Consider the following 23045-nt stretch of genomic DNA (forward strand, 5'->3'; position numbering starts at 1 on the left):
AGGGAACAGTGCAGGTACGAGACACACGGAACATTCAAAGCCACACACGGGCGCTGACTATCTACTCATTAAACCTCTCGCGCGCCAAGCGCCGATACTTCTTTGATGTACTGAAAATATTTGGCCTTCTCGGGGGCGATCTGTGCGTGTCCTGAAGCCTCTCTTGGAGCAATAACACAGAATATCATAGAAATAATAATACACGTAGTACATCGCATATTTTCACGCGCCACAGCACAACATATCCATGTATCCCGGTAGGGTTGCTTCACCGCACAGCAGCATTGACATGCGGCGAATGAGCACATTACAACGAAGCTATCACCATCATGCAGTGACGCTACTACAATAATAATAACACAGGCAATACCCAAATGAAAAGTGTGTACGTACTGGGTTGTCACTTTTCCAGAATTCTTCTCCAAACATGCAGACCTTTACCGTTTCTTTGGTCACTCTAAACGGTACGTCAAGACCAATTTTGTTCCCGCGGTGAATCATCGAAAAGACGAATCGCGCTGGAAAAGAAAAAGGAGAAGAGAAATGGATTATCTGTATTAATTAACCCGCAACAATAAGCGTCCATGGAGCCGCGAAATAATCTCATCAAAACGCGCGAAAGGCTGAGGCAGCAAATTGTTCCTTAACAAAGGAAAACAAAATTTTGCATTTCAGCACTGCAATGAATCTGCATTAAACAGTCTTTGAGCGATTACAATAGTTACGCCATGTACTATATATACAGATATCAAGAAGCATCCTCACCTTTTGACGCCGCATCGAACTCCCTTGACGTCCGCACAGAGTATTTCTCATGGCGAGCAGCCAGAGACCTCTCAAATTGTAGCAAGTCATTTTCAGATTTTAAATACCCGTGCCAGTAGCCGCCTTCATTGTGCAAATTGCTGAGGTAACGCCGCAGAATGAGCTCCTGTCGTTCAGGAACGTCGCTCATCGCTGCGCGAAAAGTTGGCAAAACGGAGCGAAAAGTTGCAGACGAGTCTCGTCGCTTCGCAAAACGGCGGGAAAAGTTGCAGACGGGGCGCGTTGCTTTTTATTGCATTTTCTTCAGAAAAACCGTGACGCCACGATCAGGGTTGGTGACGTTTAGTCACGTGAAAAAAGACGAGGCCCCGCCCTAGTCGGATTTGTTGTAAAAACAGCCTCACCCCAGTGGCGGTCCCAGAGCGTGGTTTTAGGGGGGGGAGGGGGGGGGGGGCAGATTTCCTTACAACAAAAAAGAAAGAAAAATAGAAACAACGATTTTTTTTATTTACACAAAATTTTTTGCGCTTTGTTGTTGAAAAACAAATGGCGAATGCTATAGACGTTATACCATTACTCAATCTTTGAATGTGAACGTTTACGCGAGCAGTATTCATTAGAGCTGTGCATGGGCCGAAAATTTCAGCCCGCTCCCGGCCCGAGCCCTACACTACTGACGGAGGCCCGGCCCGGCCCGACACTGAAGAAACCTAAGCCCGCCCGGGCCCGGCCCGAGTTAGTTAAGGCACGGCCCGGGCCCGGCCCGACCTGCAAAACTGAAACTGAAGTGACGATGAAACAGAAAGAGATAATTTCACTCTGGTGACTCTCGGAGGCACTCGAATGGTCACGGAGGGGGCGACCCCAATGAGTCGCCAGCGACATGTTTGATGCCCGATTTCGCTGTCCTCCGTGACGAATCGAGTCGCGCGACCTCCGTGCATTCACGTGACGGCAACTAAACTATGCGCCTACGCAGGTAACCATGGCGAGCAAGAAGATAATGGTCACAACACGTCGTTGTTGCCACACGAGCGAGAATCCTGTTGTCCCGTACATGTGATAATGACCCCCCCACCCCTCCCACCCGGCCCCCGTCAACGCGTGGTGGAGGGTACTTTTGCGAGTGCCTTCGGTTCGACACACCTCACCTTCCTTAGTGCAGTGTCATTTGGGCTCGTGAGACCACTCATGTGGAGATTAGTTCCAAACCTTGCAACAGTAGGGCGGCTGGAGCCACGCAGGAGCAATCGCGATTGCGAAGCCCGGCCTGCCCGTCCGAGACAAATATACCGTGGCCCGAGCCCGGCCCGGGCCCGGGTGAATAGACTTCCGCAAGGCCCGAGCCCGGCCCGCGGGCCGGGCCGGGTACGGGCTTTCGGGCCGGCCCGAGCCCGTGCACAGCTCTAGTATTCATTTCGATACCAAGGGAAACAAGCTGACGGCTGAGATATCCCTCCACGGCATGTCCACGAAGGTCAAAGCCCCTGCCCAGACATTTCACCAGTGGGATTAGCGGCCTTCATTGCTCAGTTCTGGGAACTGGCTTTGTTTCGCCCTCAGCACCCTCCTTCAAGGCGGCTGGTCGGTGCTCCTTGTCAAGCCAAAAAGGGATGATCCCCTCGCTGTCGTCGCTGTGTCCCATGGTGGGATAAAGACATGAATGGGTGGCTGTTTGCCACCCCGGCGAGGTTACTGGCCACCGCAAGTGCAGGTGAATGACACCGCCGTCATCGCAACGCCCGCGGCATGGCAAGACAACGGTGGGGGCACGGCAGGACCACGATACCTCGACAGTCACTACGAATTGTGCTCGTATAACTACCAACGTGTAGAACGTAGAATTGTGTAAAATAAGACAGCCACTAACACGGGGAACGTACAAAGTAGCGGACTACTTGACGCATCACGGAGGAAAAAGCTTTCGAGTTCTACGTCAAAAATTACATCTCACCCTATGAGAGCCTGAAAACGGACGTCCGGGAAAATATGCAAAGCTTTTGGGGGGGGGGGGTGACCGCCCCTTCCCCCCCTCCCCCTTAGGACCGCCACTGGAGGTCTGTTCGATTCAGAACTGGTTCTCTGCACTAATTCTGAAAAAGTTCCGTTGGTGCCGGCGCGGTGCAATTCCAGTTTCTTGGTGCAGTTGGAGCGCGTCAGCAGCGTCACAAATCACTGGTGCGGAGATTTTCAATCGAGCGCGTGCACGCACAGGCCTTGTCGTCTGCTATCCGGTTCTCGTCCGTCGTGGTGTGTTGTGTTGCGTTGCGGTGCGTCGCGTCTGTTTTTCGTGCCTCGTGGAGTCATGGACTACGACATCGCCGAATCCACTTTTATGGAATTTTCTCAGTCGTCAGACAGCGAAGATGAGGAAGCCGACGTGGTGCTTTCTTTAGCAGCAACACAGTTCGGACAGACCGCAACAGAATTCCCAACTACTACGAAAGCGTAGTAGCTAGGTATTTCAGCTTCGAATTCAAGAGGCTGTTCAGGCTGTCGCTAGAAACGGGGAAAACTTTCTTTAGTTGTCCATTGATGTTAACAAACATTTCGTCGGCTGCGCGCGTCGTCTGCTTACGTCGTCAAACACGTGCACCACAATCCTGCACCTCCGCCTCTGACGGTGCCGCGGTTCTTTGCACCGAAGCGGCACCACGACTGCACCAAAATCAATCGCGGACGGTGGTGCAGGGGGCGCTGTGAATCGAGCGCTTTGGTGCAGCGCACCGTGAACCGGTTCCGGCGGTGCAGAGAACCACGGCTGAATCGAATGCAGCTTGGGCTAGAGGGAAAGGTGTTCGCATCGGCGCGCCAGAGAGGTAGCGAGAATTCATCCAGATGCAGCAGCGCTGCTGTCGGCTCCGAGACTCCCCCCCCCCCCTGCGTGCGTGCGTAGCACCCGCTTTTTGTTGCAGCTATTTCACGATACCGTGCAGATTACAAAAAAGGCTGGTTGGCACACTTTTCTGACGGCTCGCAGCAAAGCGTGTATTGGCACTGAAAACTATGTTTGAACTTGCTTCCCTGTATATTAGCTGCGTGCGTCGCTGGCATTCCGAAGCGCTGGAAGATGGCGAATCAAATGACTTGCCGTGAGCTTGTCACCAAAACAACGTCCGTGCAGTTTTCGCTTTGATGCCGCGATGTTCTCCATGACATCTCAATTCAAGTAGAAGCATCAGCAACCATACTTGAAAGCTTTATTTTGATGACTTGCACATCGAAACGCAAGGTCTATTTCGTACAAGCTTCAATAGGCAGGACATATATTTTGACACACTCTTAATTGAACGTCAAAAACACCATCAAAAGAAAATGAACAGAAAATATGCATCAGTGTAGGGGAGAACTGCAAGTTATACAAAAACTAGGCTAAAGGAAGTAAATAAGGCAAGTAAAAAGAAGTCAATATGCAATGCTAAAATGGGCATACACACATGGCATTGAGATTTGATTGGCAAACACAGATGTAGTCATAAACCAGTTTACGAAAATTGATTTCTACCTTTGTCAAACACAGCCAGATTGTGACATCAAATTTCCTAATGGGACCTTTGGGACCTTTTGGTTGGGCGCATTTTCTCCAGCAACAAGAAAAGGCATCCTTGTTAGTGTGAAGAAGCGAATGATTTGATTCGTCACTTCGACTTTGTGCTGCTCACAGCCGAGCATATTTAACCTTTTCACAGACAGGCAAGAGATGAGGTCCATGATGCTTCCTCCATAGCTTTGACCAGGTCTGCTAGGGACTCGGACGGGTACAGGAGGCCATCTCTATCTATGTAACGTGTGAAGCATGACTCTGCCGGAAGCAAGCTCGAGTCCTCAGGGTGAATTTACAGCCTGCTACATTCGTTACACTTGGTCTTTTTCAACATCTTCCGGGCCACATAGCCACTGACGTAATAAGTGTCCCGGGAGTCACTTTTGCGTCCAACGATTTCAGTGTGGTCAGGGAGTACTTCACATGCCACATTCATTTCATGAACTTCATTGAGACGACCCACATCTAGAAGCTCATCCAGCTTATTTTGTAGTTTCATGGGATTAGTGTGAGTGCCCGGACTTAGAAGGCTTCTCAGGACTGCTGAAGGAATGTGGCCACTGGAGGGTGACTGCGCTAAGCTGTAAAAACTGAGGCAGTTCAGAGATATCAAAAATTGTGTCGGTGTAGGATGATCGTTCGAGCCTGACATTTGCCTCAGTATCCCGAAGAGGTTTTCAAGCGCGTCTTGGCACAAACGAGAAGTCATCAAGTACTTAAACCCCAAGGTTTTCGTGACATAGAGCTGTTAAGTGTGATGTTAAGAGCGACACGAGGTCCTTCGGCTGTTGATTCGCCCAGGAACCCACCCTGCTTAGGCACAGCTTCTTCCCAGGTTGCTAAAAACTCGAGAAAGCGTTTGATGCTTGCTACTTCTTTACTGTCTGGTCTTAAACCTCGCTTTGAGTATCTCGATGTCATGGCATCGATGAGGTCTCTCATCATCGAGACAAATGCAGAAGTAGCCTTGGTACAGCCAGCGCCATAGCAGTGTTCCACTTGGCTGTTGTAGACATACAGGCCCCTTAAAACTTCATCACTGAAGAAGGTGAACGCCAAGTTGACCTGCATTTTTTCAAAGCCATTAGGCTGGCAAACAGCCATGGTGACATGCGGCATTGCCCTGAGGGTCACTGAACTTGAAGCGTTGCATTTGCAGGCCTCCTTCACATATTTGCTGCTAACTCGACCATCTGGTGTTAAGAGCCCTTTGGAGGTTACAGCATTACGCACACATTTCACCAGGTGGGGGAAGTCTGACAAAAAATGCAAATACCGGCTTGGATCCACTGGGTGCTTTACTTTGCACACTGTCTTTCCAAACTTCCCACTTACACTGAAAATTTTCCACATTCTGCGGTTCCACACAGCCCCGCCGCATGTTACAACATCCACAGAGCCCCGATTTCTCGGCACAAATCACAGCGTCAGCAATCATTTTGGCTAGCCTTTACATTGCTTCGCGCGCCAAACGCACCGAGAATTTGTTGCCATCTGCCTGTGATGGTTGAAACAAAATTACAAGGCCATGGTCACACTGAGCACCTTCTTGCCCTGGTGAGCTGTACTTGCCAAGGTCAACAAAACCGTGGACTTGCCCTTTGCTGTTTAGAGTCAAGTTTTCGGACAGTTTCATTTCGTGCATGAGTATGCCACCGTGTCGGTGATACGGATCAATAGTGCGTGCTTTCTCTGCAACAGCCGTGAGCACTTCTTCATTAAAGCCAAGACCACTTTTATATTTACGGACATAAGTATGCAGGCACGAAGGGCTCGGTAAAACCATGACCTTGAGCTTACGAATGTGCTCGTAAAGACGCGGGCTTTTTACATTCATCACAATGCATTCAAGGTTCCACTCTTGCTGAAATATCATTCCATTCGTTTTTCTCCTTTTCGATGCTTAAAAGCATTCACGTACCTGCACTTGCTGCTTTTTTGGCAGGCTTTGCAACTTCTCTTCAAAACTAGAGCTACTTATAGCTTCGTTGTCCTGTTTCATCTTTTCTATGGTCTCACTCAACTTTGCAATGCTGCGCTTTTACCGTCGCAGCTGCGCATTTTTTCGCGTTAGCTTCTGTGTGAGGTTAGCTTTTTCCCGTCTCGCTTTTGTACGCTTGCAGTATGCCTGATTTTTCAACAGCTTACGAAGGTACTTGCACTGCAAGCATAGGCTTCTATATTGGACCGTTCCACAGAACGTGAGGCTGTGAAGTTTCCCTTCATGGAGTCTGTGCTTTGTATTTATTTGCGCACTTTGCATTCCTGTTTCCATTTCAAACCCCTCGCAAGAAATCATGGCATCCATTTCGAGCAGGAGGTCCTTAACATCACTAATGCTGTCGACATCCACTGTTTTTACAAGAACACCCTGTACATACATGGTCTGTTCTGAAAGTAGTAGGACTCATTTTTTTTAAACAAAATTTATTCAAGAGAGTAGTACAAACGATTACAATTTTTCAAGGTAGCACCCTTCCGCACCTACTCACTGCTGCTAATGAGTTTTACAGTTTTCGTACGCCTCCAGGAACACCTGGACCGGAATGCTGTTTAGCTCCCTCGTCACGGCCTGTTGAACCACCTCTACCGATCCGTGATGTTTCCCCTCGAGCGTCGATTTTATTCTCGGGAATAGAAAAAAGTCTGGCAGGGCCAAGTCGAGGCTGTAGGGGGGCTGAGACAGCGTTGCCGCCTTGCGCGGGACAAAAAATCGGGGTCCTCATTCAGATGACGAAGAAGATCCTACCGGTTGGCCTTTTCCTCCTCTGACAACACTCCCGGCACCAACTTTGCGCACGCTTTCCTCATGGATAAGTTTTCTGTCACGATCCCAAAAACTTGGGTTTGAGGAATGCTCAAGTCATCAGCAATCATTCTGATAGATCACTGTTAAGTAAATGTTTCCCTCGCTACACATTTTCGTTGGTCTTGCTGGTCGAAGGGCGTCTGAAGCGGTCGTCTTCCTCCACTCTTTCCTTGCCTTCTCAGAAAAGCTTGTGCCTATCAAAAACACCTGATCTACCCATGGAAGCGTCACCGTAGGCCTCCTTAATCATGTTGCGAGTCTCTTTGCCCGTTTTACCAAGATTTACACAAAATTTGATCGCGTATCGCTGATGCAGTAAACGCTCGACGATTCTGCGTGACGGGACGTTTCGACAGGGGTTCAGAGTACAAGCGACCTCCTCTCTTCAACGGCCGAGAGCCGACTGCCGATTTTCCCCAGCATTCCCAATATCCCCCTTGAACGATCCTGCACGCGCAGACCACCTCTCGTCCGCCCGTTCGCCCAGGAAAAAAACCAGTCCTACTACTTTCAGAACAGACCCTGTATGTCGTGCAATGAAAGGTTGAGGCATTACCTGAACACAAAAGTAACTTTTCAAAGAACAGAGCTCCACCACTTGAAGCGCACACTGAGAATGCCACAACGTCCGTGTCCTTTGGGATTACACGTTTCGCCCAGTACTTACTTGGAAGGTCTTCTTGCATCATACCCTCAAAGATATTGTAGCCGCCGCTACAGTTCAAGCTTGATGGAACGATGGTTTCAGCACTCTGTGGCTCCTCGTCAATGGAGTCAACCTTTCTACGCTTGGAAGTTGCACCTCCATTGGACGATACTGTCTGTCTTTTTGGAGGCAGCTTTTTTGAGAGGTAAGCAGGCACATTCGGAAATATCGTAAAAATCGTGTCGTCTGTCAGTGTAGGCCGATCACGAGGGATTTCCACAGACTCGCTGTTGATGACATGCTTGTAGCTACGGACGATGAATCTCTCGTCGAAATGAGCCTCGCACACAACGCAGTTCTTCTCCAATGGCTTGTCAGCACGAGGAATTTCTGGAATATTTATTTTTCCTTTGACATGCCCCGGGGGTATCCATAGTATTATTGTTAAATACACGAAGCGTAAAAACAATGCTGATTGTGGCCTCGGAATTTTCTTTTGATTTGGGTTGCCTAGCTCTGTTTCATTTCGCAGGTACCACATCTGATGTTGAAAAGAGGAGGAGTACAAGTTGCCAGTTGAATCTCCCCACGGAACTGCTGCCACCCGTAGGAGAACCATCGATGCTCGTATCCTGTAACACAGTGTATCCTTTGACCTGACTGTTGGTTGAGTAGAGTCCTCTATATTAACGGGAAACCCCGAAGGTGAAATATATTTCACTTACAGTAGGATGGTCTGCGGTGTCTTGTATTACTCCGCTAGCCAATCACAATATTTGACTTTATTAAACGAGCCTTTTATCAGAATTTTAGAGCTCATAATTTCTTTCTTGTAGGTAACAAGAAAAGTTTTAACAGCAGACAACTTTTTTGTCGTGTAGGAATTCTGTGCGACAGCCCTGAGTGCAAGCGGAGCTTCACTGCAGGCTGAAGTTCTATCCGACGTTAGTGACTACTTGTTAATATCAACCAGAGTGCACCCACACGGCTCCTTCAGAAAGCTTCACAGCTTTCCGAGAATCTTCATTGAAAGAAATATTCGTCCTGGACTGGAGATTGAAACCGGCAGTACCACCTCTCTTATTCTAATCAAATTCTTTGCTCCGTTTCATTTTTGCAGGCATCGAAACCAATACTGGCAGGCCAAAGAGTACGCAAACTACCAGGACGAAGATCCGTGAAAACCAGCTGCCAACATTTGCAGGCTGAACAGCTTGAAACGACATATCCAGTGATCTGAGATTGTGATTGTGAGATGTGCGAGACTGTGTACTGCAAAGAATGGGGCACATCAGACCCTGCCCCGTTAACGCTTAGAGCCCAACTGCATCACTGCAGCGTGAACAATGGCCATCGTGGAACATTCCAAATGTGATATTGTGCATGAGTGTTGAGGAAACCTTGTGACCCAACACACTGGAGTACAAGTTGCACTTTTGCACACACACACACTAAAAAAAATGCTGTAGAAGAAGTGCTTGTTGTGTGGCTGTGCGTTTTCTGCATCATACTATTTCTTGCTTTTTGTACTGTAGTCTCATCAGTTTAGGTATTGGGATTTCATTGTGCTTCTGCCACGGTAGTCGAGTCTCGTTATTGTAACTAATAGTTTTCCTTCCGCTTCTTCATACAAATTTCTTATAAAATGAGCTCTCAAAAGCTGTAGCAAAATTTTCTCGGTATGCAGTCGGATATCGTGGTATGAATCTTGACGGCCACTGTTTGACCTCATGTCCACAGAAGCTTGTAGTGCACGTGCTTCTGGTTGTATTCGGTGTTAGGAAAGATTGTGTACTGTGGTTCATTGTTGTTTCGTACTAATGATTTGTGACTATTTTTAATGCTGTGTATTACATTTCTGATGCTGCTGACGATTATTTTTATTGCTGTGTATTAGAGTGTGGATGTTGTTGGGGATTACTTTTAACCTTGTGTATTACTGATGCTGCTGACAGAATTTGTTGTGTCCTTATTGTTTGTGTTCTTATTTCTTTTGTTGCACATTTATTTTTCAGAACCCCAGGTCAGATTATGCTAGATTGAGAGGAGAAGTTTTGTCTTTTTATTTAGTTTGCTTTAATTTTTCTTTCCTAACATTGAAACCTGGTGTATATGTTTTAAGTATTTATTCATTATTTCAGTTTCAGAATATCAGTCTGAGCCTATTTTTGCTCGGGAGCCTGTTTCTTTTAAGGCTGCGTAAAGAAAATTATCTCTTCATTTCTTCAGAACAGCTGCACAAAGCACTTTGCTTTGTTGGTGCTTTAAATGGAACAAGGTAACCCTCGAACATATAGGACTGTGAAACGATACCTGAGGCGGTGCAATATGCAGAAGCAAATGTGTTAATTCTTTTGTTGTTTTCACTCGTAGCAGCTTGGATCAAACTTATGATTGCGCATTTGGCTGTACATTTGTAGACAGGGAATTAGTCCTTCAGCAGTTTTACTCTCAAGGTTTTTCTCCAATATACATGGTATTTAAGACCAGAGTGTTAATAGATGTTGGAAATGCTGTAATTAGCATGTACTCTGACATGGTTCACAGCTGTGACATTCGTTTATTTGTGAAAAACACTTTGGCAGATTTACATGATCCCAAGCATAAAGCAAGGAATTGTAGATGCACTTTGCTGTAGTAGCTCTAGATTTAAATTGGTTACGGAATATGCCCATTGCTCTCATTAATCTTTCAAAAGCTAAAACATTATCCTGCCAACTGCATTGGAATTTATAAATTCTGTGTAAAGCGATGTTCTTTTTTTTATTCAGGATCAACCCATTGCTTGCCTTCTAGATTTATAGGTTTCTGGACACCCCACTAAATGAGCTGTGACTTGTGTGGTACCACATTTCATTGAATGTACTCTGCCTTTCATGGTGCAGGCGTGGTCAAAAGTGAGCCCGACCATGGTTTGCCATCCGAGGAAAACCTGCAGGATGGCTTCGCCCATGAGCAGCACTCAGGGGCTACACCTGGAAACCGCCAGGATGAACACGCGAGTAAGCAGTGTTTGAACACGAGAGTAAGCAGCAGAGTGGTGGCTCAGTGGCTATGGTGCTCGGCTGCTGTCCCGAAAGACGCGGGTTCGATACCGGCCGCGGCGGTTGAATTTCTTTGGAGGAGAAATTCCAGAGGCCTGTGTACTGTGCGATGTCAGTGCATGTTAAAGAACCCCAGGTGGTCGAAATTTCCGGAGCCCTTCACTACGGTGCCTCTCATAGCCTTAGTCGCTTTGGGACGTTAAACCCTATAAACCAACCAACCATTTTTGTAATATCAACCTGAGCCTATTTTTGGTCAGGGAGCCTGTTTGTTGTAAGGCTGCATGAAGAAAATTCTCTATTCATTTCTTAAGAACGGATGTAGAGTGCACTTTGCTTTGTTGGTGCTATAAAAGGAACAAGGTAGCCCTCAAACACATAGTACTGTGAAATGATACCTGAGGTGGTGCTGTATGCAGAAGCAAATGTGTTAGGAACTTTGTTATTTTCTGTCATAAAAGCTTGGCTCAAACTTATGATTGAGTGTTTGGCTATATTTATAGAAAGGGAATTAGTCCTTCAGCAGTTTTTCTCCATCAGTTTCAAGGTTTTTCTCCATTATACCCGATATTTAAAAATGGACCATTAATAGATGTTGGAAGGAGTGTACTCTGCCATGATTCAGAGCTCAGTGACATTCTTTTATTTTTGAAAAACACTTTGGCAGGGTTGCGTGATCCTAGGCCTAAAGCAAGGAATCGTACGTGCACTTTGCCGCAGTAGCTCTAGCTTTTTAAGTTGGTTCGAGAATAGGCCCTTTGCTCTCATTAGTCTTTCAAAAGCTAAAACATTATCCTGCCAACTGCATTGAAATTTATAAATTCTGTATAAAACGAAGTTTTTTTTTAGGATGAACCCTTTGATTGCCTTCTAGATTTATCAATTTCTGGGCACACCACTAAATGAGCTGTGACTTGTGTGGTCACGCATTTAATTGAATGTACTCTGCCTTTCATGGTGCAGGCGTGGTCAAAAGTGAGCCCGAGCATGGTTTGCCACCCGAGGAAAACCTGCAGGATGGCTTCGCCCATGGGCAGCACTCAGTGGCTACCCCTGGAAACCACCGGGATGAACACGCCAGTAAGCAGCGTTTCCAGTGCAGCTTTTGCAGCAGGGGCTTCCCATGGAAAAGCCACTTAAACCGGCACCTTCTCACTCATACGGGTGACTATCAGTTCCAGTGCAACGACTGTGGACGTCGCTTTGCAGAAAAGTCTCACTTGAAGAGACACATGAGTACCCACACTGGCGAACGGCCATTCCAGTGTGACCAGTGCGACAAGAGCTTTGCTCGAAAGAGCAACCTTGGGGTACACTTGCGTATCCACACTGGCGAACGGCCGTACCAGTGTGACCACTGCGAGAGCAACTTTGCTCACTACAGCGCCCTGGTGGTGCACTTATGTACCCACACGGGTGAGGAGCGATACCAATGCCAGCTTTGCCCCATGTTCTTTGCACGGAGTACACACCTTGCAAAGCATGTGCGAGCCCATAAGAATGAAAGACCACATCAGTGTCAGTTCTGCACAATGGCATTCAAAGAAAAGGGCCATTTGAAACAGCATGAAATCAGCAAACACAGTACGAAAACTGCAGTTTTGTAAAAGTTTGTTGCCTTTTCCCAGTAATGGGATGAGAATTTCCATTGCTAGCGAACATATCGCAATTACTTTAGCAAGGTTGGCAAAAAATATTCAAATTTGTAGGGATTCAAAGTAGGCTGGGGCAGAGCTATTTTTCAGGTCCTTTCTCTTGTCCACAAAAAGCATGATCATACCGAGCAGCTACTGTAATGGACTGTGACTGGAACGTCGTACAAAAGTCGTAATTTACTGGCACAAGGTTTTCAGCAGCAATTAAGACAAAAATTAGTGTTTATGAATGTACAGTAGAACCTTGTTAATTCTGAGTCATTGGGATCGCAATATATGTTTGAATTAACTGAATTTTCGAATTTGCTGAGCACAGCGAAAAAATAATGGGACCGAGGCAAAAAATTTTGTTGCTCGAATGCGCTACCTTTATTGGATGAACATTGCAATTACTGTATATTTTTGAAAACTGTTTTGTATTTTACAAGAAATTTTACAAATAAACGAATGAATGAATAAAAGTTGACCTCCCAGTTCACTATTTTTGCTGGTGAAAGCAGTTACTCGAAATATACAATTTGGCACATTCACCCATTCTGCCTCCACACTTTTTGTTTTGTTGTTTTGTAGTTCCCGCTTGAAGCCGTCATGATGAATGCCTAAGTCAAAGGAGTAAATGCATAGCAATGCTATCACGAGGGCTGCAATCTAAGCCAATGAAGATCCATGTGTATTACATTGCTGATAGTAGTAGTAGTGGCTTTCTTTATACATACATTTATTTTCAAAACACCAGGCCACATTATTCTTATTTGGTTTGCTTTGATTTATCTGTTGTAACATTGAAACCTGGTGTATATGTTTTATGTATTCATTATTTCAGTTTCATAATATCAACCTGAGCCTATCTTTGGTCAGGGAGCCAGTTTGTTGTAAGGCTGCATGAAGAAAATTCTCTCTTCATTTCTTCAGAACAGATGTAGAGTGCACTTTGCTTTGTTGGTGCTATAAATGGAACCAGGTAGCCCTCAAACACACAGTACTGTGAAATGATATCTGAGGTGGTGCAGTATGCAGAAGCAAATGTGTTAGTAACTTTGTTATTTTCAGTCGTAGCAGCTTGGCTCAAACTTATGATTGAGTGTTTGGCTATATTTATAGAAAGGGAATTAGTCCTTCAGCAGTTTTTCTCCATCAGTTTCAAGGTTTTTCTCCATTATACATGGTATTTAAGACCGGAGCATTAATAGATGTTGGAAATGCTGCCATTAGGAGTGTACCCTGCCATGGTTCAGAGCTCAGTGACATTCTTTTATTTTTGAAAAACACTTTGGCAGGGTTGCGTGATCCCAGGCCTAAAGCAAGGAATCGTACATGCACTTTGCCACAGTAGGTCTAGCTTTTTAAGTTGGTTCGAGAATATGCCCTTTTGCTCTCATTAGTCTTTCAAAAGCTAAAACATCCTGCCAACTGCATTGAAATTTATAACTTCTGTATAAAACGGAGTTCTTTTTTTTAGGATGAACCCTTTGATCGCCTTCTAGATTTATCAATTTCTGGGCACACCACTAAATGATCTGTGACTTGTGTGGTCCCACATTTCATTGAATGTACTCTGCCTTTCATGGTGCAGGCGGGGTCAAAAGTGAGCCCGAGCATGGTTTGCCACCCGAGGAAAACCTGCAGGATGGCTTCGCCCATGGGCAGCACTCAGTGGCTACCCCTGGTGACCACCAGGATGAACACGCCAGCAAGCAGCGTTTTCAGTGCAACCACTGCAGCAGGGGCTTCGCAAAGAAAAGCCACTTAGACAGGCACCTTCTCGCCTTTGCGGGTGACTGTCGCTTCGAGTGCAACGACTGTGGACATCGCTTTTCACAAAAGTCAAGCTTGAAGACACACATGCGTACCCACACTGGCGAACGGCCATTCCAGTGCGACCAGTGTGACAAGAGCTTTGCTCGAAACAGCAGCCTTGTTATACACCTACGTACCCACACCGGCGAACGGCCGTACCAGTGTGACCACTGCGAGAGCAAATTTGCTCAGTACAGCGCCCTGGTGGTGCACTTACGTACCCACACGGGTGAGCGTCCGTACAAGTGTGATGACTGCGGGACGAGCTTTATGTTTAGAGATATATTTTTGCAGCACCGTAGCACCCACACGGGTGAGGGGCGATACCAATGCCAGCTTTGCCCCATGTTCTTTGCACGGAGTACAGGCCTTGCAAAGCATGTGCGAGTCCATAAGAATGAAAGACCACATCAGTGTCAGTTCTGCACAATGGCATTCAAAGAAAAGGGCAATTTGAAACGGCATGAAATCAGAAAACACAGTACAAAAACCGCAGTTCATCAGTGTCAGTTCTGCACAATGGCATTCAAAGAAAAGGACAGTTTGAAACGGCATGTAAACAGAAAACACAGTATGAAAACCACAGTTTATCGGTGTCAGTTCTGCACAATGGCATTCAAAGAAACGGGCAGTTTGAAACGGCATGTAATCAGAAAACACAGTACGAAAACCGCAGTTTTGTAAATCTTTGCCTTTTCCCAGTAATGGAATGAGAAGATCCATTACTAACGACCTGTCACAATTACTTTAGGCGGGTCGCAAAAAATATTCAAATTGACATGGATTCAAAGTAGGCTGGAAAAGAGCAATTTTTCAGGTATTTTCTCTTGTCCGCAAAAAGCATGATCATACCCAGCTGCTACTGTAATCGACTGTCACCAGAACGTCATGTACAGAAGTCGTAATTTACTGGAACAAAGTTTTCAGCAGCAATTAAGACAAAAATTAGTGTTTATAAAATGTACAGTAAAATGTTGTTAATTCTGAGTCATTGGGATTCCAATATATATTTCTATTAACTGAATTTTTGAACTTGCTGAGCACAGCGAAGAAAAATGGGACCCAGGCAAAAAATTTTGTTTCTGCAATGCGCTTCCTTTCTTAGATGAACATTGCAATTACTGTATATTGCTGCAAACTGTTTTGTATTTTGCAAAAAATTCTGGAAATAAACAACGAATGAATGAACACAAATCGACCACCCAATTCACTGTTTTTGCTGGCCAAAGGAGAGTTACCCCAAATACACAATTTGGCACATTCACCCATTCCGCCTCCACACTTTGTTTTGTTTTCTTGTTTTGTAGTTCCCACTTGAGGGCGTCATGATGCACGCTTAGCTCAAAGCAGTAAATGCATAGCAATGCAATCACGAGGGCTGCAATCAAAGCCAATGAAGATCCATGTGTATTACATTGCTACTGACAGATTTTGTCGTGTCCTTATGGTTTGTATTCTTACTTCTTTCATTACACATTTATTTTCAGAACACCAGGCCACATTATTCTAGATTGAGTAGAGTAGTTTTGTCTTTTTATTTGGTTTATGTGTCCTAACTTTGAATATTTCCTTTTCGTAATATCATCCAGAGCCTATTTTTGGTCAGGGAGCCTGTTTGTTATGAGGCTGGATGCAGAAAATTGTCTTATCATTTCTTTGGAACAACTGTAGAGAGCACTTTGCTTTGTTGGTGCTATAAATGGAACAAGGTAGCCCTCTAACATATAGTACTGTGAAATGACACCCGAGGTGGTGCAGTATGCTGAAGCAAATATGGTAATTACTTTTTAGTTTGGTCGTAGCAGCTTAGCTCTAACTTATAGTTAAGCGTTTGGCTGTATTTGTAGAAAGGGAATAAGTCCTTCAGCACTTTTTCTCCATCAGTTTCCTAAGGTTTCCTTCCAATATACACAATATTTAAGGTCGGAGCATTAACAGGTGTAGGAAATGCTGTCATTAGGAGTGTACTGTGCCATGGTTCAGAGCTCAGTGACATTTTTTTATTCATGAAAAACACTTGGGCAGATTTGCGTGATCCCAGGCCTAAAGCAAGGAATCGTACGTGCACTTTGCCGCAGTAGCTCTAGTTTTTTAAATTGGTTACGGAATATGCCCATTGCTCTCATTAATCTTTCAAAAACTAAAACATTATCCAGCCAACTGCATTGAAGTTTATAAATTCTGTATAAAACAGAGTACTTTTTATTTCAGGATCAACCCATTGCTAGCCTTCTAGATTTATAGGTTTCTGGACACACCACTAAATGAGCTGTGACTTGTGTGGTCCCGCATTTCATTGTCTGTACTCTGTCTTTCATGGTGCAGGCGTGGTCAAAAGTGAGCCCGAGCATGGTCTGCCAAACGAGGAAAACCTGCAGGATGGCTTCGCCCATGCGCAGCACTCAGTGGCTACCCCTGGAAACCACCAGGATGAATACGCCAGCAAGCTGCGTTTCCAGTGCAACCACTGTAGCAAGGGCTTCTCGAAGAAAAACAACTTAGACCAGCATCTTGTCACCCATACGGGTGACTATCGCTTCCAGTGCAACGAATGTGGACGTCGCTTTTCAGAAAAGTCAACCTTGAAGAAGCACATCCGTACCCACACTGGCGAACGGCCATTCCAGTGCAACCAGTGCGAACGCAGCTTTGCTCGAAAGAGCACCCTTGTGGTACACCTACGTATCCACACCGGCGAACGGCCATTCCAATGTGACCATTGCGAGAGCAACTTTGCTCACTACAGTGCCCTGTTGGTACACTTACGTACCCACACGGGTGAGCGTCCGTACAAGTGTGATGATTGCGGGAGGACCTTTATGTTTAGAGATCTGTTTTTGCAGCACTGTAGCACCCACATGGGTGAGAAGCGATACCAATGCCAGCTTTGCCCCATGTTCTTGCACGGAGTTACGGCCTCGCAAAGCATGTGCGAGCCCATAAGAATGAAAGACCACATCAGTGTCAGTTCTGCACAATGGCATTCAAAGAAAAGGGCCATTTGAAACGGCATGAAATCAGCAAACACAGTAAGAAAACCGCAGTTTTGTAAAGGTTTGTTTCCTTTTCCCAGTAATGGAATGAGAAGATCCATTGCTAGCCGACCTGTCACAATTACTTTAGCAAGGTTTGCAAAGAATATTCAACTTTGCATGGATTCAAAGTAGGCTGGGCGAGAGCTATTTTTCAGGTATTTTCTCTTGTCCACAAAAAGCATGATCATACCGAGCTGCTACTGTAGTTGGCTGTGACTGGAACGTCATGTACAAAAGCTGTAATTTACTGGAACGAGGTTTTCAGCAACAATTTAGTCTAAAATTTGTGTTTATAAAATGTACAGTAAAACCTTGTTAATTCTGAGTCATTGGGATCGCAATATATATTTATATTAACTGAGTTTTCGAACTTGCTGAGCACAGTGAAAAAAAAGGAACCCAGGCAAAAAATTTTGTTGCTAGAATGCACTACGTTTATTGCATGAACATTGCAATTACTGTATATTGCTGCAAACTGTTTTGTATTTTGCAAGAAATTGTGCAAATAAACAACGAATGAATGAATAAAAATCGGCCACCCAATTCACTGTTTTTGCTGGCCAAAGGAGAGTTACCGCAAATACGCAAGTTGGCTCATTCACCCATTCGGCCTCCACACTTTGGTTTGTTGTTTTGTGGTTCGCACTTGATGGCGTCGTGATGCACGTTTAACTTAAAGCAGTAAATGCATGGCAATGCAATCACAAGGGCTGCAATCAAAGCCAAAGATCCATGTGTACTACGTTGCTGATGCTGCTGACAGATTTTGTCGTGTCCTTATTATTTGTATTATTACTTCTTTCGTTACACATTTATTTTCAGAACACCAGGCCACATTATTCTATATTGTGTGAAGTAGTTTTGTCTTTTTATTTGGTTTGCTTTGATTTAGCTGTCTTAATGTTGAAAACTGTTGTGCGTGTTTTAGGTATTTAATCAGTGATGGAAGTGCTGCGCCAATTGCGCCAAAAGAAAAATGCTGCTTTATATTGCGCCAAACAGGCATTTTTGTTAGTAGCTGCGCCGCATCTGCGCCGAGCCACAGAGAAACCGAAAACATGTCTAATATCATCATTATTGAAAATCCAGGAAAGCCTGTTGTAGCCTTGGCCGTAGCCGGGTCAAGCCGCGCCCGCCTCCATGTTAAAGTGAGCTAGAAGGGGGTAGTGGGCTCGCTGGGGCTTCCCTTACGCAGTATATGTTACACGCACGGGGTGGCGCCACCGGCGACTTCACTGTAGCGCTTTGCTGGTTGAGCAGCTTTCTCGCGGCAGTCTGGCTTGGAAAAACTCGCTGCCTTCGGTCACATTTGTTAGACTTGCATGGAGCAGGTAGACAGACGTCGAATATAATAATAAATAATGCTGCTACGGGTAGCACACTATGAACTAACAGGTTACCGTGTTCGAACCGCAAACGCGTTTCTGGCTCCTCTCCGGCGTACCTGCCGCAACGCAGATCAGAAACATGAATACACACCTGTATGAAAATGATTGCGGCGCCCGATAGCCCCGCTTTCTGAGGATTATTATTCACGGCTTCAAGTATACGAAGCGCCCACGAAACACAAAAAGCGCTAATAGACGTCTAAAAAAAAGTCTCGGAAGAAAAAGCTTGACATCTAAAAGAAGTTTCGTCTAAGCAGTTTTTTAGACTTGGACGTTTACTAGCCCTCTATTAGCTCTGCTAACGCTACGCTTGTATACGGCTAGAAAACTTCTGAGGTAGAACTTTTCTAGAATTTTTTAAGACGTTTCTTTTTTTTTCAGAAATGGGTGCCTGGATTATTTTACGCATTTCAAGACGGATTTTAGTGCTGCCTTTAAACCCTCTAAAGCTTTGAAAATGTTATAGTTCATTTTTCTGGTATACACCACTCAAAAAAGAACTCAAAGCTGATTTGCAATGACGCGAACAATGAGCCCACATTACAAGGGATGTATGGCTGTAGTAATGAGCCATAAATGCATGTGCTAGCACACTTTTCAGGCACTGCATAACTCTTTATTGAATCCAGTGCATACACCCACACAAAAAAAGAAAAGGACCAGGAAATTAATGTCAGAAGCCATGGAGGAGGTAGCTTCACTGGTTTGGCTGACATTACAACGGTAATAACTTGGATGGCTGGGAAGTATCGAGCAGCAACCAATTGTTAAATCAAAAATTGATTCGGCCCTAGGCCTTGTTCACAACGGATGCATTGGTGAGCAAGTTGCTGTGATGTGGATGGCAGTGAAGAGCTCGCTAGTTGTTCCAAAAATCGCTTTTCTTGCAAGGAGGATGCCAACTAGATGGTAACAAGGGGAAGTCAAATCCAGTTCTGTTCAGCAGCCTCCAGAAGTGAAAAATATTAGAGTAACCAAAAGCACAGTCGGTCAGGTGCATGTAGAATGGCCAATGAGGAGTCGGAAGCAAATAAGACCAGGAAATGGCAAGGAGTGACAGCATAGGCAATAAAATAAGCTAACTAAAAACATAGATGCATATGATGTCATTGCAAGCGGCATTTCAGCAGAGTTCTACGGCTCCCCATAAACTCAAGAAGTCAATCACTGTGGAGGCCTTTAACAGAAGCAAAATTCAAACAGCATGCTTGGACACTGAAAGCCAAGCAGTCAATAGCAAGTGCACTGCCTTACTGTGATGCACACTGTACTCACATAACCTCCTAAGCTGCATCTTGCAAGCAGGCTTTCTCTTACCTGCAAGATGTGGCTGAATCAAAAGTGGTTGATGGTTGACATCTTGCACCGTCGCAAGAAAACATAGCAGAGATGCTGCTGTCCTGGTAATACCTGCATCACTTCAGTATACACCAGAGATGGGTTAAATCTTGGTCCTTACCTTGACAGCCACACAGGGGCACATCTGAAAGATAAGACAAATAAAAGTGCGTGTGTATAAGGTTTCTAACACTGCATTGCCAAACAAGCCATTTCTAATCTGTACGATGAAGCTCAAACAGCGGACAAGAGATTACTTACCACAAGAAGCATTAGTCCAGATTTCCACCTCAGAACTGAAACGATCTTCAGGCCAAGTCTTCTGAACAACCAAGTACAAGGTGCTGCGATTAATTTGCGCGAAACTAGACCAGGTCCTTGCTCCTCCGGCCAACAGTTGGGGTTCTAAAGGACAAACGAATAATGGGGCTTGTGGAATGAACATTAGTAAACAGCCTAGACCTATACAAGAAATTATGAGGTGAAAGAAAAGGTGTCAGCTGCGAAGCGTGCTTACCAAAACTTGAGAAGTTGAGCAGGCAAGGAGGTCCTCTGAAAACCACTGTTCAACAGCCTGTACCCAAAACGAAATGTACACAGTGAATCAGGGACAATGCCAGCTGTGCACGGTGCAATGGTTTTCCAAAAAATAAAAGCTGCCATGCCTGCAAAGAGCCGTAGTACTTCACTGCACTGTCAAACAGCCTGCACACATACAGAACAGCACCACTGAGTAAACTACCTTTGTGCCGGGGCTCTCAATCGTAATGAAATAAAAGCTTGACGCAGTTAAGATAACCAAAAACTGAAGGCACAGCGCACGAAGGACAGGACAGGTCCTTCGTGCGCTGTGCCTTCAGTTATAGCAATGTACCGACTAGCCCAAACAAATACCTTAGTGAAGATAACCAAAGCCTTTTTAACGCGAGTTTCACTGACGGCAATCACAGCAAGAATTGGAGCACACAGGTGGCCAGATGAGAGTCCTTGGCAAGAATAAAACCCTGCCAGAATGCAATAGAGCACAGACTTTAATGAATGTCAAGGAAAAAATTCGCGCCTTATCAATGTACGCTTAAACAAAGCTGGTTGGTTTGAAGCTTTGTCACGTTCACCTTGTCACCGCCTTGGTAAAGAAAGCAACTCGCATGCGAGAGCAGCCTGGCTGTATCCACTTAACAAAAGCTCAATACATGCAAATGCCCTGTTTCAACGCTGCACTTTGGTATGTAAAGCACTGGCTGATACTGCTTTGTGATTTGTAAACCAAAGCAGTGACACACTAGCCGACCGTTCAATCAGGCGCGTTAGTGGCTTAGCTAAAGCAAGGCCGACACGTTCACCACAGAAAAGAAATGGAAGGTTACTTACTTTTGCAGAAAACGAGGCTCACATCGCAGTGCAACACTGGTAGTAAACGATACCGCAGAAAAAGGGGAAACTGCAAACTGCAGCGGCGTGAAGTGCCAACCAGCGCGGAAAAAAGTGCGCAGCGAAACACACAACGTACGCAGCATCCACTTCGCGCGCGTAGCTATCGCTAGCCTCTGCAACGCTAAATGGCCAAATGAAGTACTAAATTTCTAAACGTAAAAATAAACAAATCATCAAAGAACCAAAAAAACAAATTGAATCTAATACTTTCATGTAAAACTAAGCACTTGCAGCTTGCACTAAGATTTATTTCTGCTTGAAACGGTTAAAACCACTTTGGCAAACTAGCCTGCATCGCCACCGTGCGGAGCGACACCAAGCAGCAAGCTGCGGCGTGACTCAAGCTCCAACACGATAGCGCGCGGGTGATAAGCGCGCGAGCGAGCTCGGCCTCGGCGAAGGCAGCGTGCGCTGCGCCTGTCAATCTGCGTGCTGCCGCCAGCTAGCCGAGGCGTAACAGAGGCGTTCGCAACATGAAGCAAATTTTTTCGCTCGCGAAACTACCGTCGACTTTCAGGGCCATTATATGTTACCTAAATCCAGCCTTACGAGTGGCGGGTTAGCTGCACTCGATGTGGAACGTGATTCGGGCTCCGTAGGAGGAAACGCGCTTTCAGTGTTCGAATACAAAGAGCGGTCTTTGCACCGGCGCGCCTGCTCTTCGAAACGTCAAGCAGGAGAGCCATTTGTCGTGTGCACGTTTGCCATGTGCCGTGATTTGTTTAATCCACGGCGGCAACTCTCTGCTGATTGCTAGGCGCGTCTCCTTGACGTGGTCTCAAGTTCCACGCGTTAGAAACAAGTCTAGAAAACATCTGATTGCAGATGTTTCACAGCAAACGTCTGACTGCAGGCGTTTAAGAGACGTCGCAGAGGAAACTTCTTCTTGTCGACATCTATGAGACGTTTGAACGCAACTCAAGACGTTTGTAGTCATTTGGAGCTGTTCCGAGACGTTTGTAAGACGTTTTGTGTTTCGTGGGCGTGCAGGGACATTCATACGTTCTTAGTATTTCTTTGGCTACAGCTGTAGCTGTCAGCGCCGTTTCGTTGTGCGCATTTCTTTTGGCTCGTGAATTTGCTGCTCACACCGTTTCTGGAACAGAGCTACCTAAAATTGTTGTGTTCAACATAGCTTAAAAGCTTGCAGCAGCACATTCTCCATTTCTCGCGTTTGTTCAATGTAGATAAAGTATCTCAAATAACTGTAAAATGAAATGGCTATTCGCGCATATGGAGTTTTTACATTGACATGAAAACTGACCTATACGAAAGAAGTGAGGCCGCACCATAGAGTTCTGAACACATGAAAACCACGATTTATAAGACGTGTATGGTTCATATGAGCAGCGGCTAAACTTTAAATGTTTAGATTTTTCTCGCTTCCCTGATCCGCCAGCATTCCTTTCACAAACACAAAAAAAATGCAACTGTGTCGTTAGGTAAAAGCTGATAACGTTAGCCGAGAGACGCGAGGCATGCTGTGGGCACCCGATTTCTTACGAGAGCCTTTCTTTTACAACTCCGAGTACGCCATCCATGATGCTGTCCGAATGCAGCTCGTTGCTGGAAAAACACTCCGCGAACATA

General features: G+C 45.5%; 2 protein-coding genes across 7 annotated transcripts in view; one reads left to right on the top strand and one right to left on the bottom strand.

The window, feature by feature from the left end:
• Nucleotides 1–17884, top strand: part of LOC149366747 (uncharacterized) — a 45931-nt gene extending 28047 nt beyond the window's left edge. Inside the window, exons 2-5 of one of the 6 annotated variants that reach the window (XM_089552133.1) lie at nt 8297–8708; nt 8885–10766; nt 11772–11972; nt 14037–17884. In XM_089552133.1, coding sequence (XP_089408259.1) covers nt 10625–10766; nt 11772–11972; nt 14037–14944 — 1251 coding nt within the window. In that variant the 5' untranslated portion in view covers nt 8297–8708; nt 8885–10624 and the 3' untranslated portion in view covers nt 14945–17884. Of the gene's footprint in view, nt 1–8278; nt 10767–11771; nt 14002–14036 lie in introns of those variants that run through there. The other 5 variants (XM_089552124.1, XM_089552115.1, XM_089552140.1 and 2 more) reach the window with 5 other exon arrangements.
• LOC149366750 (uncharacterized) lies at nt 14528–21599 on the bottom strand. Its single transcript, XM_089552166.1, has 5 exons — nt 21393–21599; nt 20687–20726; nt 20539–20595; nt 20283–20426; nt 14528–20166 (listed from the first exon to the last, which is right to left on the bottom strand). The coding sequence occupies exons 1-5, from the start codon at nt 21536–21538 to the stop codon at nt 20125–20127; spliced, it is 429 nt and encodes a 142-aa protein (XP_089408292.1). The 5' UTR covers nt 21539–21599; the 3' UTR covers nt 14528–20124.
• Between the last annotated feature and the right edge of the window lie 1446 nt (nt 21600–23045).

This window comes from Amblyomma mixtum, chromosome 1 (genome assembly GCF_055824585.1).
Source record: "Amblyomma mixtum isolate Tamu chromosome 1, ASM5582458v1, whole genome shotgun sequence".
Classification (NCBI taxonomy): Eukaryota; Metazoa; Arthropoda; class Arachnida; order Ixodida; family Ixodidae; genus Amblyomma; species Amblyomma mixtum.

Coding starts and splice junctions, on each gene's coding strand:
- LOC149366750 (XM_089552166.1), bottom strand. CDS start 21,538: ATGCTGCGTACGTTGTGTGTTTCGCTGCGCACTTTTTTCCGCGCTGGT. Junction 20,727..21,392: donor GAGCCTCGTTTTCTGCAAAA/GTAAGTAACCTT, acceptor GTATGTGTGCAG/GCTGTTTGACAGTGCAGTGA. Junction 20,596..20,686: donor AGTACTACGGCTCTTTGCAG/GCATGGCAGCTT, acceptor TTTTGGGTACAG/GCTGTTGAACAGTGGTTTTC.